At 46.4% G+C, this 17,747-nt stretch overlaps 1 protein-coding gene across 16 annotated transcripts in view; it reads left to right on the forward strand.

The window, feature by feature from the left end:
• Positions 1-17,747, forward strand: part of LOC106562151 (tight junction protein ZO-1) — a 153,859-nt gene that overhangs the window by 110,056 nt on the left and 26,056 nt on the right. For 10 of the 16 annotated variants that reach the window (XM_045689077.1, XM_045689083.1, XM_045689086.1 and 7 more), the window contains 13 exons: positions 1,785-1,921; positions 3,173-3,278; positions 3,417-3,567; positions 4,634-4,742; positions 4,934-5,153; positions 11,000-11,184; positions 11,384-11,479; positions 11,849-11,875; positions 12,783-12,865; positions 13,179-13,389; positions 14,798-14,898; positions 15,154-15,504; positions 17,214-17,522. In XM_045689077.1, the coding sequence (XP_045545033.1) occupies positions 1,785-1,921; positions 3,173-3,278; positions 3,417-3,567; positions 4,634-4,742; positions 4,934-5,153; positions 11,000-11,184; positions 11,384-11,479; positions 11,849-11,875; positions 12,783-12,865; positions 13,179-13,389; positions 14,798-14,898; positions 15,154-15,504; positions 17,214-17,522 (2,086 nt within the window). The remainder of the gene's footprint in view (positions 1-1,784; positions 1,922-3,172; positions 3,279-3,416; positions 3,568-4,633; positions 4,743-4,933; positions 5,154-10,999; positions 11,185-11,383; positions 11,480-11,848; positions 11,876-12,782; positions 12,866-13,178; positions 13,390-14,797; positions 14,899-15,153; positions 15,505-17,213; positions 17,523-17,747) is intronic. The other 6 variants (XM_045689081.1, XM_045689087.1, XM_045689088.1 and 3 more) reach the window with 2 other exon arrangements.

Raw genomic sequence — 17,747 nt, forward strand, 5'->3', positions numbered from 1 at the left:
TACCTCATTGTACTGTGAAAATGTTAGTTAGCCTCGTGCATTTGGTTTTGTAAGAGATTTTCCTCAAATAACAAAATAAAAAATAGCTGTGCAACTGTCCCATTTTAGATGGATGTTTTGACAGGGGTCTGTGGGAATTAAAAAATAAAAGTATCCCTCTTTGCATGATGCAAAACACGTTTTATCACAACAGGATTATTGTGTTGCGATGTCCATTTATACAGCGTAACCTTAGATTGATGCCACAGGAGGAAACAAGAAACAGATTGCAGATTTGTGCTTTGGTCCTTGTGTACTGTTGTGTTTCGAAAAGGAGAGCAGAGAGAGAACGGAGGGAGGGAGGCAAGGTGAAAGCAGTACTTAAGGATTTATGTTTAGTTGATATGTTGCCTCTTAACACCATTCCGCCCAGGACAGGGCAGGGAGGACAGGCCAACAGGCCCTCTCTGACTGACGGACGGACAGACAAATAGACAGGCGATAATAGCTTTGTTGAAATTCATCCCTTGCAACGCAGACTGCCCTGCATGTACTGCAGCCCTTTTTAATATCTCTTTATCTCTACATTCCCTAATGCACTCTGAACTTTAAACCCATTATCTGGAATTCCACTGTTGAATAATTGTAATGGGAGACGTTTGATGGAGTGTTTTCATTTGTTCTCACAAAGACAGGAAATAGAATACTTGAAAGGCAAGGGTCCCCATTTCACTTTTCAAGCCAACATGTTTTGGTTTTGCTGTTGTTTGGGAAGTGAGTGCATGTTATCCTGTTAAAGTCCTGTGTGAGGGAGTAAGTGAGCGTTGGGTGTAAGATGGTGACACAGTCAGGCTGTAGTGCAGCTTACCGCTTCATTCGTCCCGTGTAAAAAGCTGCTGGATGCTGGCTGGAGTGCTATGCCAGCTTCGGGGTCACGTGACCAGGCTGGAATTCGCCCATTGTTCTAAGAAACAGCCGAGTAGAGCTGCGGAGACGGAGCACGGCATTCACACATCTGATCTGAACACTCACTGCCTGGCTGCCGTGAGCTGGAGCTGGGACTGGCTCTGGCAGGTATACAGTACTGCTGCTGTGGTTTGGTTAGAAGGTTGAGAAGGGAAATGGAATGAATCATTTGTAATGCACACAGTTCTCAATGAAAACATTTTAGAAAAATGTCTGCTTCGGTATGACTGATTTAGTGTTTCTGGTCTCTGTGTGGTTGTTAGTGATACTGTAGGGTTGAGAGGACAGTCTCTAGACCACACAGCTGAAAGCACCTGGAGTCTGCCCTGCTGCTGATGCAGTCAATGCAGAGGTGAAACCAGGGCCAGCAGAGAATAGGTCCTGACCCTATTAATATAGTTTGAGAGGAAGACAGCCGTCCTCCTTTTTAACTGCCTATAGTTTTAGCCGTTCTTTACTATTCCTAATGCCTTATCACTCATTCCACGCTGTGATGTCAGTAACACGGCGCTCTCATAACAACACACACAGATCACACACACTCCATCACCGTAGCTACGTCCCAGGGCTAAAACAGCAGGACCTTCTCCAAGCAGCCTGTGTAGGAAGCTCTGTTATTAGTTTTATAGAACAGAACCCCTCTGTGGAGAGGGTGTAAGAGGTCGTGCTACATTGTTTTGTCTCCTATACTTTATATTTTTTTAATTAGACTCAGGGTTCATCCATCTACCTTTCTGTTCTCTCTTCATAATTGCTACCATTCTTCATCTCACTGGGTAGGCCTACAAAGGAAATAATGAACAAACCCAAAATAAATAATCAACTGTTTCTTTTTCTAGCCACAGAAGTCGAGATGAGGAGAGGATTTCCAAGCCCGGGGTGATGTCGACTCCTGTTAAAGGGTCCCAGGAGGCCCTAATCCAGGCCATCAGCGACCAGCCACTGGCCAGAGAGGACAAATTGCCCCCGCTGCCAGGTCAGTCAGGTCCCATGCTGCCTCCACAGCTGCCTCCACCTGTCTAACTGCCTGAACCAAAACAGGCCTTGACACTCCTCTGTACTGTGCCTATCCCTCTCTGCATCCCCCTCTCCTCCGCCCTGGATTGAAATGCGCTCTGTACTCCTTGTCCCACATATCAGAAAAGCCCAGTCCATAGTACTCTAGTCCATTCCTCTAGTGCAGCCTTTCTTAAAGTATGGGTCGCGACCCAAAGTGTGTCACGGACATGTTAATGGTGGGTTGTGACATGTCAGAGTAAAAACAATATATATATATGTATGTGTGTGTATGTATATGTGTATATATATATATATATATATATATATATTTTTTATGAACACAGTCGGGGTCTGAACTTACTGTTGAGAGTTAGAATAGTATAATTCACAAGGTGCAATTTCTAAATGTGGTTGTGCATCAGCAATTTTTACCTTGTTATATCAGTCACTGACAGTCACTCAATTAGCCTTGTCGGCTACCAATTGTTTTTATTGCTAAGTTAGTCTAGCCAGCGATCTACAGTAAACTTGTAATTATGAACCAGAGGCTGCTGGGAGGAGCTATAAGAGGATGGGCTCATTGATATGGCTGGAATGGAATAAATGGAACAGTATCAAACATATGGAAACCAGATGTTTGATGCCATTCCAGACATTACAATGAGTCATCCCTCCTATAGTTCCTCCCACCAGCCTCCACTGTCATAAACGAATACCGACCAGACACACAGTGCACATGACCAGGGGCCCTGACCTCCAGGGGGCCCCCATTTGATTTTGTTAGTCACTCTCACTCAAATATCATATTAACATGGCATAAGTAATGGCAAAATATATAGAATTGCATGAAAATAGCTTTAAAACTTCTAAGATTTCTCTACACCCCATGGCAAAAATGTATAGAAATTCAATTTCTATACATTTTTGAGCTGTCCATCCATATACTCTCCATATACTCTTGTGTATATATAGTGTATTTTGTGTATATATAGTGTATTTTGCCCACGAGGCCTGGGGGCCCCTCAAACCAAATCTCGCTTAGGGTCCCAGGAAAACAGTTTCTCATGAAGACCTGCTCTAGTGTTACGTAATGTTGACCTATTCCCGTAGCTATTTAACCATAACTCAGTCATAATCTCTACATTCACATTCCAGGTCAGTGTGTTGACATGCGTGTGTGTGATCATACTATCAGTATGTGACCGAAGTGTGTGTGTTGGTCCTGTAGAACCAAAGCCAGTGTATGCCCAGCCTGGCCAGCCTGATGTGGACCTGCCAGTCAGCCCCTCTGACGCCCCAGTGCCCAGCGCTGGTCATGATGACAGCATCCTCAGGTAACCCTCAGTCCTGTTAAAGTCATGTTATTATTACCCTTTATGTCAGTACCATGTTATTTGCTGATTTGTAATCGCTCCATGTAGAACAGTAGTGTCTAAACGTCTGTTTGTGTATGATGCCCACTCCCCATGCAGGCCGAGTATGAAGCTGGTGAAGTTTAAGAAGGGGGAGAGTGTTGGCCTGAGGCTGGCCGGAGGGAACGACGTGGGCATCTTTGTAGCCGGAGTCCTGGAGGACAGCCCAGCTGCCAAGGAAGGTCTGGAGGAAGGAGACCAGATTCTCAGGGTAAGAAGTCTATCTTGAACAGTAATATCTTCTTTACACATTTTCTTATCTCACATCTGTTGGGTATGATTGTCACATTTTTGTCAACAAGGCCATTGTAGAGTTTTCTATTTTGAAAGTGCACAGGATGTGTGGTTTGACGTGTTCTTTTTCCACAGTAGATAAAGGGTATGTTCTGTACTAGCTGGAGAACATCTGCTGTAGTTCTGGTAACGGTCTCATCGCTACCCACGCTTAGTTGGAAACACTTTGTGAAACTATGTGACCCACTAGCCTTGTGTTACTGTGTGGTCGCTGGTCATAGTGATGTTAGAAAGAAAATGGTGATTTACTGTGAATCAGTCTGAGGTCAAAGCCTGGCTCTTCTCTTCCCTGTCTTTCCTTTTTTTTACTCTAAACCACACAATAGGGGTCATTGTTGTTGTTCTCAGGCCCTGTCTGAAGTATTGTTGATGGAAGTCCCCTCTGATATCAGTTGGATTCTTTTAACATGTTTATCACTAGCCACACATTTTAATGAAACACACCATGCTTTGTGTTTCTCCCACACTACAGTAAGGGTCAAGATGGTATGTGGGGAGGACTAACTCCTCCTCTTTGCTAGCCTCCTTCCCTGCTGTACAAACACATCTCCAGGCTCTGTGCGATTCCCTATGAGTGGGCTTCCAGGATTGTGTCCCAAATGGCACCCTATTCACGATATAGTGCACTACTTTTGACCTCTTCACTATGTCGGGAAAGGTAGTGCACTATAGATAATAGGGTGCCATTTCAGACACAGCCCAGGATGTTGTTTTCCACCGCTGGGCAGGGAGCCTGTGAGTGTTTCCTGGCCTTCACAGTGTGACTAGTTGAGATAAAGACTTGAAGTCTCCTTTCTGAGGAGGATAAAGGTTATTCTCTATGATTCAACCCCATGTGTTCCTGGTTCAAACGCTGGCTCTGCAGCAGGGTAAATAAATGTGATATTGTGCTGGGGACCGCAGGGGTTGAGGTGGGGAAGTAGACTGGCCTGAACCCTGGAGCACTGAAAGTCTCTGTTCTTCTCTCTCCCTCCTCTCTGTAGGTAAACAACGTAGACTTTGCTAACATCATCCGAGAGGAGGCTGTGCTGTTCCTCCTAGACCTTCCCAGGGGTGAAGAGGTCACCATTCTGGCCCAGAAGAAGAAGGATGGTGAGTAACATGGGGGGGAAAACAGATGTTAGATAAATGAACGTTACGATCTTGACAGGGTCAGAGAGTGTAAAGGTTTGAGTTGGCACAGATACACACATTTTAATTTAACCTGGTTACATGTGAACTGTACACACACTTTCAATTGTTTACCTGAACATTTATCCCTACTTAATTTCTTCTTCTGCCAGTTTACCGTCGGATAGTGGAGTCGGATGTGGGCGACTCGTTCTACATCCGAACCCACTTTGAGTATGAGAAGGAGTCTCCGTACGGCCTGAGCTTCAACAAGGGAGAGGTGTTCCGTGTAGTGGACACCCTCTACAACGGCAAGCTGGGCTCCTGGCTCGCCATACGCATTGGCAAGAACCACCAGGAGGTGGAGAGAGGCATCATCCCCAACAAGAACAGGTAGAATACAGGAGAGAGACATCATCCCCAACAAGAACAGGTAGAATACAGGAGAGAGACATCATCCCCAACAAGAACAGGTAGAATACAGGAGAGAGGCATCATCCCCAACAAGAACAGGTAGAATACAGGAGAGAGGCATCATCCCCAACTAGACCAGGTAGAATACAGGAGAGAGGCATCATCCCCAACTAGAACAGGTAGAATACAGGAGAGAGGCATCATCCCCAACAAGAACAGGTAGAATACAGGAGAGAGGCATCATCCCCAACAAGAACAGGTAGAATACAGGAGAGAGGCATCATCCCCAACAAGAACAGGTAGAATACAGGAGAGAGACATCATCCCCAACAAGAACAGGTAGAATACAGGAGAGAGGCATCATCCCCAACTAGAACAGGTAGAATACAGGAGAGATGCATCATCCCCAACAAGAACAGGTAGAATACAGGAGAGAGGCATCATCCCCAACAAGAACAGGTAGAATACAGGAGAGAGGCATCATCCCCAACAAGAACAGGTAGAATACAGCAGAGAGGCATCATCCCCAACTAGAACAGGTAGAATACAGGAGAGAGGCATCATCCCCAACAAGAACAGGTAGAATACAGGAGAGAGACATCATCCCCAACAAGAACAGGTAGAATACAGGAGAGAGGCATCATCCCCAACAAGAACAGGTAGAATACAGGAGAGATGCATCATCCCCAACAAGAACAGGTAGAATACAGGAGAGAGGCATCATCCCCAACAAGAACAGGTAGAATACAGGAGAGAGGCATCATCCCCAACAAGAACAGGTAGAATACAGGAGAGAGGCATCATCCCCAACAAGACCAGGTAGAATACAGGAGAGAGACATCATCCCCAACAAGAACAGGTAGAATACAGGAGAGATGCATCATCCCCAACTAGAACAGGTAGAATACAGGAGAGAGGCATCATCCCCAACTAGAACAGGTAGAATACAGGAGAGAGGCATCATCCCCAACAAGAACAGATAGAATACAGGAGAGAGGCATCATCCCCAACTAGAACAGGTAGAATACAGGAGAGAGGCATCATCCCCAACAAGAACAGGTAGAATACAGGAGAGAGGCATCATCCCCAACAAGAACAGGTAGAATACAGGAGAGAGGCATCATCCCCAGCAAGAACAGGTAGAATACAGGAGAGAGGCATCATCCCCAACTAGAACAGGTAGAATACAGGAGAGAGGCATCATCCCCAACAAGAACAGGTAGAATACAGGAGAGAGGCATCATCCCCAACTAGAACAGGTAGAATACAGGAGAGATGCATCATCCCCAACAAGAACAGGTAGAATACAGGAGAGAGGCATCATCCCCAACAAGAACAGGTAGAATACAGGAGAGAGGCATCATCCCCAACATGAACAGGTAGAATACAGGAGAGAGGCATCATCCCCAACAAGAACAGGTAGAATACAGGAGAGAGACATCATCCCCAACAAGAACAGGTAGAATACAGGAGAGAGGCATCATCCCCAACAAGAACAGGTAGAATACAGGAGAGATGCATCATCCCCAACAAGAACAGGTAGAATACAGGAGAGAGACATCATCCCCAACAAGAACAGGTAGAATACAGGAGAGAGGCATCATCCCCAACAAGAACAGGTAGAATACAGGAGAGAGGCATCATCCCCAACTAGAACAGGTAGAATACAGGAGAGAGGCATCATCCCCAACAAGAACAGGTAGAATACAGGAGAGAGACATCATCCCCAACAAGAACAGGTAGAATACAGGAGAGAGGCATCATCCCCAACAAGAACAGGTAGAATACAGGAGAGAGACATCATCCCCAACAAGAACAGGTAGAATACAGGAGAGAGGCATCATCCCCAACAAGAACAGGTAGAATACAGGAGAGAGGCATCATCCCCAACTAGAACAGGTAGAATACAGGAGAGAGGCATCATCCCCAACAAGAACAGGTAGAATACAGGAGAGAGACATCATCCCCAACAAGAACAGGTAGAATACAGGAGAGAGGCATCATCCCCAACAAGAACAGGTAGGATACAGGAGAGAGGCATCATCCCCAACTAGAACAGGTAGAATACAGGAGAGAGGCATCATCCCCAACAAGAACAGGTAGAATACAGCAGAGAGGCATCATCCCCAACAAGAACAGGTAGAATACAGGAGAGAGGCATCATCCCCAACAAGAACAGGTAGAATACAGCAGAGAGGCATCATCCCCAACAAGACCAGGTAGAATACAGGAGAGATGCATCATCCCCAACTAGAATAGGTAGAATACAGGAGAGATGCATCATCCCCAACAAGAACAGGTAGAATACAGGAGAGAGGCATCATCCCCAACAAGAACAGGTAGAATACAGGAGAGAGGCATCATCCCCAACTAGAACAGGTAGAATACAGGAGAGAGGCATCATCCCCAACTAGAACAGGTAGAATACAGGAGAGAGACATCATCCCCAACAAGAACAGGTAGAATACAGCAGAGAGACATCATCCCCAACTAGAACAGGTAGAATACAGGAGAGAGGCATCATCCCCAACTAGAACAGGTAGAATACAGGAGAGAGGCATCATCCCCAACAAGAACAGGTAGAATACAGGAGAGAGGCATCATCCCCAACTAGAACAGGTAGAATACAGGAGAGAGGCATCATCCCCAACAAGAACAGGTAGAATACAGGAGAGAGACATCATCCCCAACTAGAACAGGTAGAATACAGGAGAGAGGCATCATCCCCAACAAGAACAGGTAGAATACAGGAGAGATGCATCATCCCCAACAAGAACAGGTAGAATACAGGAGAGAGGCATCATCCCCAACTAGAACAGGTAGAATACAGGAGAGAGGCATCATCCCCAACAAGAACAGGTAGAATACAGGAGAGATGCATCATCCCCAACAAGAACAGGTAGAATACAGGAGAGAGACATCATCCCCAACTAGAACAGGTAGAATACAGGAGAGATGCATCATCCCCAACAAGAACAGGTAGAATACAGCAGAGAGGCATCATCCCCAACAAGAACAGGTAGAATACAGGAGAGAGGCATCATCCCCAACAAAAACAGGTAGAATACAGGAGAGAGGCATCATCCCCAACAAGAACAGGTAGAATACAGGAGAGATGCATCATCCCCAACTAGAACAGGTAGAATACAGGAGAGAGGCATCATCCCCAACTAGAACAGGTAGAATACAGGAGAGATGCAACATCCCCAACAAGAACAGGTAGAATACAGGAGAGAGGCATCATCCCCAACAAGAACAGGTAGAATACAGGAGAGAGGCATCATCCCCAACAAGAACAGGTAGAATACAGGAGAGAGACATCATCCCCAACTAGAACAGGTAGAATACAGGAGAGATGCATCATCCCCAACAAGAACAGGTAGAATACAGGAGAGAGGCATCATCCCCAACTAGAACAGGTAGAATACAGGAGAGAGGCATCATCCCCAACAAGAACAGGTAGAATACAGGAGAGAGGCATCATCCCCAACTAGAACAGGTAGAATACAGGAGAGATGCATCATCCCCAACAAGAACAGGTAGAATACAGGAGAGAGGCATCATCCCCAACAAGAACAGGTAGAATACAGGAGAGAGGCATCATCCCCAACAAGAACAGGTAGAATACAGGAGAGAGACATCATCCCCAACTAGAACAGGTAGAATACAGGAGAGATGCATCATCCCCAACAAGAACAGGTAGAATACAGCAGAGAGGCATCATCCCCAACTAGAACAGGTAGAATACAGGAGAGAGGCATCATCCCCAACAAGAACAGGTAGAATACAGGAGAGAGGCATCATCCCCAACAAGAACAGGTAGAATACAGGAGAGAGGCATCATCCCCAACAAGAACAGGTAGAATACAGGAGAGAGCCATCATCCCCAACTAGAACAGGTAGAATACAGGAGAGAGACATCATCCCCAACAAGAACAGGTAGAATACAGGAGAGAGACATCATCCCCAACTAGAACAGGTAGAATACAGGAGAGAGGCATCATCCCCAACAAGAACAGGTAGAATACAGGAGAGAGGCATCATCCCCAACTAGAACAGGTAGAATACAGCAGAGAGGCATCATCCCCAACAAGAACAGGTAGAATACAGGAGAGAGGCATCATCCCCAACAAGAACAGGTAGAATACAGGAGAGAGACATCATCCCCAACAAGAACAGGTAGAATACAGGAGAGAGGCATCATCCCCAACTAGAACAGGTAGAATACAGGAGAGAGGCATCATCCCCAACAAGAACAGGTAGAATACAGGAGAGAGGCATCATCCCCAACTAGAACAGGTAGAATACAGGAGAGAGGCATCATCCCCAACAAGAACAGGTAGAATACAGGAGAGAGGCATCATCCCCAACTAGAACAGGTAGAATACAGGAGAGAGGCATCATCCCCAACTAGAACAGGTAGAATACAGGAGAGAGGCATCATCCCCAACTAGAACAGGTAGAATACAGGAGAGAGGCATCATCCCCAACTAGAACAGGTAGAATACAGGAGAGAGGCATCATCCCCAACTAGAACAGGTAGAATACAGGAGAGATGCATCATCCCCAACAAGAACAGGTAGAATACAGCAGAGAGACATCATCCCCAACAAGAACAGGTAGAATACAGCAGAGAGGCATCATCCCCAACAAGAACAGGTAGAATACAGCAGAGAGGCATCATCCCCAACAAGAACAGTTAGAGTAGAGTTACAGTCGAGTTCAGCAGAGCCTACTCTGTGGAGAGGAGAGGGTAAGGTAGCTAGAGGGGGGAGGGGGTCGACGGCATTAGTCAAATAAGACACCAGCAGCCTTGCTGTCGGTGTAGAGATGGTAAACAACAACACTAACATAAGATGATGAACTGAGCTGTGTAAAGTAGGACACATTAACATCACCCCTAGTCTCAATTACACGGGTGACAACTGTTCTAGTGAGAAGGCATTTGCACTATGAGTCCTGTGAGGGTAGGAGACTATCTATTCATAATGAAACAGCAGGCTGACAGAGTCCCTCTTGGTGTCTAGCCCTTCCCTGATCTACAGCCCCTGGCTATGTTTAGAGAGAGATAGAGATTCCACACCATGGGGCAGACAGGGGAACCTCACAGTGCTCCCAACATACCAGCATGACACCAATATTTGTCACATGCATACATCAACGTAACCATTATACGCGGTGCACCGGGGCTACTCAGCCACTTTGTGTCCCTGGCCATACCTGTGTCCTCTTCAGTCAAATGTTTACTGAATTCTAGGTTCTATTAAGGTATAGAAGTATTTCAGAATAGAATAGAGGTGGCCTCCCGAGTGGTGCAGTGGTCTAAGGCACTGCATCGCAGTACTAGCTGTGCTGCTAGAGATCCTGGTTTGAGTCCATGTACTTGTCCCATCGCGCTCTAGCGACACCTGTGGCGGGCCGGGCGCAGTGTACGCTGACACGGTCGCCAGGTGTACGGTGTTTCCTCCGACACATTGGTGCGGCTGGCTTCCGGTTAAGTGGGCAGTGTGTCAAGAAGCAGTGCTGCTTGGCGGGGGTCGTGTTTCGGAGGACGCATGACTCTCGACCTTCGCCTCTCCCGAGTCCGTACGGGAGTTGCAGCGATGGGACAAGACTGTAACTAGCTATTGGATACCACGAAATTGGGGAGAAAATAAATAAATAAGAATAGAGGTAAGTTGTATAGAATAACAGGGCTGAAAATGAGACATTGGATAACTGCATGAATCAAAAATAAACTGAGGCCATGTTGGCAGTTTCCATTGAAATCCAATCATTGAATCCATTGCCCGTTGCCTGACACCACTCGGTTCCCCCTCCCACAGGGCAGAGCAGTTGTCCAGTGTGCAGTATACCCTCCCCAAAACGCCAGGGGGCGACAGGGCTGACTTCTGGAGGTTCCGTGGTCTGCGGACCTCCAAGAGGAACCTGAGGAAGAGCAGAGAGGACCTGTCTGCCCAGCCAGTCCAGACCAAGTTCCCTGCCTATGAGAGGGTGGTGCTGAGAGAGGGTAGGTGATCTCCAGACCAGGGTCCATGGATACATCACAATACCTAAACTAGCGTACCACTGAGAATGCTTTCCCAGTACATTGCTTCATTCTAAAAGTGTGGAAATTGGAATGCAGCCATGTGTTTGTTGCCTACAAATTCGGCCTTGAGAGGTGTTGATACTGTCAAATATGGTGTTTTGTGTCTTCTGTTATCCAGCTGGGTTCCTGAGGCCTGTGGTGATCTTTGGGTCCATTGCAGACGTGGCAAGAGAGAAGCTGGCAAGGGAGGAGCCTGACCTGTTTGAGCTGGCCAGTGAGTAGCCTTTAGCTAGCCATTAGTAGCCATCTCACTGTCTGTCTCAGCTATGTCACACACACACACACACACACACACACACACACACACACACACACACACACACACACACACACAGCTGGAGTAACACAGTACTTAGAGCAGCTCTGGGTTAGAGACTAGAGGGTGCCCTCATCAGCCTACTCCAGGTCCATTTGAGGGAATAGCTAGCATCTTTAGCATGTAGTGTTCATTCTAATACCCTCAACAGTATTGAATTTCAATTTTCCTAAGTGCACTACTCCAAAATCCACATGTAAAGTGATTCCAGCCCTGGACGTATTTTGCGTAACCTATATCTCTGTAAACCTTGTATTTTCTTTTCAGAAACACAGCAACATGAAGGAGTGGAAAGTATGTCATGAAGTGCATCAACTTGTTTGTATCAGTGCTAATTCATGCTAGTTAGTTAGGTGGTAGCCTACCCTCTGTACCGTAGATGTGTTTTCTGTAGTTGGTCATGTATGGCCTGATTCAGCCTGTCGGGAGGTTGTGGAATGACTGAATATAGCTAGTTATAGAGCATGTACCCATGGCACAGTCAATATCCTATAGATAATACATGACCGTACTAGTCTTCATTATTAATTCCCAAGCCCCTAATGTCTGTGTGTGGATTACACCATAATCTGTACTTAAAATGTCAACTTTTACATTTGATTGGAGACGATGCCTTATGACATTGGTGTGTTTATGACTGAAATTGTAAGGGCTAGTGATGTTAGCACACTGCAATTTAGAATGCTGCTTTTGTAGGGTTGAGTGGTGAAAGATAAGAGGCCATTTCTGGCCAGATCCTGTGATAATAGTGTTGAGATCTGAGTAGTGAAACTGCACCCAGGTCAGCTGGCCTCTCAAAGGGTCATTACCTTCTGGTGGCAGATAGACAGATAAGGCCAGGCTAGCCATGTTTAAATAATTAACCTTTTAAGAACATTCCTGCTTAACTCCCCTGACTTTTATATCCATTTTAAATTTGATTCATGAGTCTATTTGAAATTATTCCCTATCTTCTTGAATGTGCATTATCCCACTTCAATGCTTTTCACACATGTAACACATTTCCTGCATTACGGATTATACTATACTGTAATGTCTGTAGTTGCACGCGCACATTCATAATGACACTACCTCCTATTTTATGTTTTGAAATGTGCTTAAGGCATATTGCATGCATTAGGGTGAAGGTAATGAGCTGAGATGTATAGTGAGCTCTGCAGTAATATGACACCGTAACAATGTCCCTTCTCCCCCTCTGCAGAGAGTGAGCCCAAAGACGCAGGAAAAGACCAGCGCAGCTCCGGGATCATTCGCCTCCACACCATTAAACAGATCATTGACCGGGTGAGTGAGACTACTTAATACACGGATATGCATGCACACGCACGCACGCACGCACGCACACACACACACACACGCACACACGCACACACACGCACTCACAGACAGATCTTCTCTTAAAGCGCATATAGTACACACACATCCATAGGTAGACTCATCCATGGCTCACTACTGCTCTCTGGTGTTCATGGAATTATGAAATTTTTTATTTGACCAATATATGAACAATATAGTCTAAAACAGCAGTCTGAGCAAACCTTTTAGTGTTAATATTTAGATCAAATATGAATTATTTATTTATGGGGGGTGTCCTTAGGACCGGCATGCTGTGCTGGACATCACCCCCAACGCTGTGGACCGTCTGAACTACGCCCAGTGGTACCCCATCGTGGTGTTCCTCAACCCGGACAGCAAGCAGGGCGTCAAGACCATGAGAACCAGGCTGTGCCCTGAGTCCAGGAAGTCAGCCAGGAAACTCTACGAGAGAGCCCTCAAACTAAGGAAGAACAACCACCACCTCTTCACCAGTGAGTTTCTATGGGAGGGAGGGGAAGAGAGAAATGATGAGTGGGAGGTAGGGGAAAAAATGTATCTCAGAGGGAGATGGAGTTGTCAGGAGTGAGAGAGGCTAGGGCTGCGTGCTGTACTGTAGTGTGGACCAGGGGTGCAACTTTGGTTTTAATCCAGTCGGATAAACACTCCAAACAGCCTACCCGACCGCTCGGAGGTGTCCGCATGGTCCTAAAGCACACCGTTGCCTCGTTTTGTATTGCATTCCAATGATAAAAATGTGGGGGGGGGCGGACGGACATGTCCCCAGTGAAAGTTGTGCCTCTGATGCGGACTATCAGCCGGTGGCACAGTACAGTCAGTGTCTTAGCGAGGTGCTGTTCTCTGTGTCCCCTCCTCCTCACGCAGGCAGGGCTGCTCAGGGCTCCGAGCTAACCTCCCACAGGACCCCAGCCGTCATTTCCCATTCCCTGCACGGCCCTGCCCCGTATGAAATGGGAGGCGTCTCTTCATTTTTTTACCGTCTGCTGGCAATAAAGAGAGAGACCCCAGGAGAGCAGAGAGCACAGCCAGCCTCTCCTTTCCCATCCATGTTGAGTTACTCCCTTATTCCACATTGGTCTGTAGATGAAGCACTACCTGGTATTTTTAGAACAAGCCTAGAGTGAGAGAGAGAACAACAGAGAAGTGTCACCTGTGGTATTTGTTTAAGGTCAAACAGATTGACACCTGCCAGGCAGCGCTATAGACATTGAGTGTTGTTGGACTCATGACAGCTCATAGTTACAACAGTGGTAATATAATGCTTACACACCGCAGCAGCCGGTGATTACACACCACAACAACTTTGTGATGATACAAGCAGTCATACTAGAAATAATTTCCCCCTCTTGTAGAATAATAATGAGTCATCAATATCTCAATCAATGATAGACATATCAATTACTTACTAGTTCAGGGCCCGGTTTCCCAAAAGCATCTTAAGGTTAAGTTGATCGTCAGAACTTTCGTAGGAGCATCGTTAAATCTCCGAGCTGTTTCCCCCAAACCATCGTTAACGTTGCACTCGCAACGCCTGCCACAGACCACTCGTAGAACAGCTAAGTGCGCCGCTTTTTTTGCCCTCCCGCGTCACTTTATACACAGAAGATCTTTCATGAACATAAACCTAGATCAGCGCTTCCTTTCTTTTGATCCTATCAGTATTGACACATGCTCCAACGGCACGATAAGGGACCATTCTCTCTGCATGGTGTTTTCAACGTTCCATTGCTATCGGGCTCTGATGTGTTAATCAGCATGGTTTTTCATGAGGTTGTGAGAGCAGCTTTTCACAGTGATTATGAGAATTGTGTTATCGGTTGTCTGTGTTCATTTGAGTGGTGCTTTGTCTCTGCTCCTTCTCTTGTCTCTATCCTTCCCAAGCCACCATTAACATGAATAATATGAATGACGGGTGGTACGGTGCCCTGAAGGAGACCATTCAACAGCAGCAGAACCAGCTGGTGTGGGTTTCAGAGGGAAAGGTAGGACACTCAGCGCCGAGACTAATATCATCAAACACTTACCAATACATTTCATTTGAATGAAAATGTTGTATTCAAAATTAATGTCAGACAATTTTAATATACAATGTATTTTGTGCATGAATACGTTTTTCTTTGCCATTCATTTCTCTGTCTCTCCTCACTGTAATGTTGCTGCTTCTGCTCTTTATCTCCCTTCCCCCTGTCCCTCTCCCTCCGTCTCTCCCCTGCTCTCCTCCTATCGTGTCTCCCCAGGCGGACGGTGCTCCAGATGATGACCTGGATCTGCATGATGACCGTCTGTCGTACCTGTCGGCTCCGGGCAGTGAGTACTCCATGTACAGCACGGACAGCCGCCACACCTCCGACTACGAGGACACGGACACAGAGGGCGGGGCCTACACCGACCAGGAACTAGACGAGACGCTGAACGACGAGGTGGGCCTGCCCACTGAGCCCGCCATCACCCGCTCCTCGGAGCCCGTCCGAGAGGACCCACCAGTCATCCAGGAGCCCCTGAGGTACGGCGGGTACCAGCACACAGTGCAGCCCGACCCCCTGAACCGGATCGACCCAGCCGGGTTCAAGGCACCAGTGGCCCAGCAGGTACCATTTATGAGAGCCGTGCATCTGCCCTGTTGTCTCGAATCCGTGGTGTGCGTGAGGAGGGTGTTCTGGCGCCGCTATTGAAGCAGTGTTTTAAAACAGTATTATCTACTAACACAAAACAAAGAAAAACTAAAAAGATGGAAAGAAAATTTGTATCCACTTAAGTATTTATTCACTATCGTTGTTTGTGTTTTTTTATTCTTGAAGAAAAAAAGATAAAAAAAGCAAGAATAAGCTTGACTGTTATAATCAGTATTCACGACCTGTGTTAGTGTGACTGTTATAATCAGTATTCACGACCTGTGTTAGTGTGACTGTTATAATCAGTATTCACGACCTGTGTTAGTGTGACTGTTATAATCAGTATTCAAGACCCGCGTTAGTGTGACTGTTATAATCAGTATTCACGACCTGTGTTAGTGTGACTGTTATAATCAGTATTCACGACCCGCGTTAGTGTGACTGTTATAATCAGTATTCACGACCTGTGTTAGTGTGACTGTTATAATCAGTATTCACGACCTGCGTTAGTGTGACTGTTATAATCAGTATTCACGACCTGCGTTAGTGTGACTGTTATAATCAGTATTCACGACCCGCGTTAGTGTGACTGTTATAATCAGTATTCACGACCTGTGCACGACTTGCGTTAGTGTGACTGTTATAATCAGTATTCACTACCTGCGTTAGTGTGACTGTTATAATCAGTATTCACGACCCGCGTTAGTGTGACTGTTATAATCAGTATTCACGACCCGCGTTAGTGTGACTGTTATAATCAGTATTCACGACCTGCGTTAGTGTGACTGTTACAATCAGTATTCACGACCCGCGTTAGTGTGACTGTTATAATCAGTATTCACGACCCAAGTTAGCGTGACTGTTATAATCAGTATTCACGACCCAAGTTAGTGTGACTGTTATAATCAGTATTCACGACCCAAGTTAGTGTGACTGTTATAATCAGTATTCACTACCCAAGTTAGTGTGACTGTTATAATCAGTATTCACGACCCAAGTTAGTGTGACTGTTATAATCAGTATTCACGACCCAAGTTAGTGTGACTGTTATATTCAGTATTCACGACCTGCGTTAGTGTGACTGTTATAATCAGTATTCACGACCTGCGTTAGTGTGACTGTTATAATCAGTATTCACAACCTGTGTTAGTGTGACTGTTTTTGTTGATGTCGATGTTCTCACTGAGGAGACGAAGTTTTGTGTCTGTCAAGTGTCTGTATCGGTACCCACCTATGTGCTCTTCCTAGTTGTTTTACTTGTGATTCGGACTGATACCGTGACACCAGAAAGTATTATGTGCATGTTGGAAATGTCAGTGTTAACCACGTATTGCTGTTAATGTATTTATCTGGGTCAATTCGGCCGTTATGATATCCACGAAAAGTTTGTCTTCTGATGTGTAAAAGAGAAAAAAAGAAAAGGAAAACATTGTACTGTAATCTAGAATTAAAGTCCAATCAGACTACATTAACAACAGAAACTTTGTCCTGTTACGAATTCTTACGTGGCAGATTGATCATCTAAAGCCATCAGTTGAATTTGGTCCGAGGATGGTGAGTTACTGAGTTGGTCGGTGGAGGAGGTACAGAGCAGGCTGTGTTACGCTGTAACGTTAACATTAGTGAGGGTGTATCTCCCTCGTGCAGTAGCACCGTGTATTAAACGTTTCTGAACCACTTCACAGAATGAGAAAGCAGAGGCTGTTCCGGCCACCATGCCTATCCTCCCCCAGCAGCCTGAGCAGCCTGTGTTACTGGCTGAGACAGAGGCAGCGCCCACTGCTGTCAACAACACTGTAAATGGTGTAGCGGGTTTGAGCCATGGTTTAAGCCTTGGCCCTATCGCTGCTCCCCAGAGCAAACCCAACCCAGGCCCCGGCCCCGAGGCTGACAGGCTTAGGATGCCCACCCCTGATCTAGCTCAGCCCCTGGCCCCGGCCCCAACGCTCGAACCCGAACCCCTACAATCCGGACCGCCCAGTTCAGAACCACAGGTACCCATCGTCTGGACATGGCCTGGCCCGGCCGACCCCGCTGTCGGTCTGCTGTGGCCTGTCGCTGCCTGCCTGTGTACCGCCCGCCACGCTTTCCTTTCACTCTTGCATGCCTGCCCGCTGTCCACTGTGTGCTTCTGAGAGAGAGAGAGAGACTGTGTGTGTCTGAGCACTCGTAAACAACAGTGGGCTTCTTGGAGGAGAATATAGACTGATTTCTGCATT

This window comes from Salmo salar, chromosome ssa11 (genome assembly GCF_905237065.1).
Source record: "Salmo salar chromosome ssa11, Ssal_v3.1, whole genome shotgun sequence".
Classification (NCBI taxonomy): Eukaryota; Metazoa; Chordata; class Actinopteri; order Salmoniformes; family Salmonidae; genus Salmo; species Salmo salar.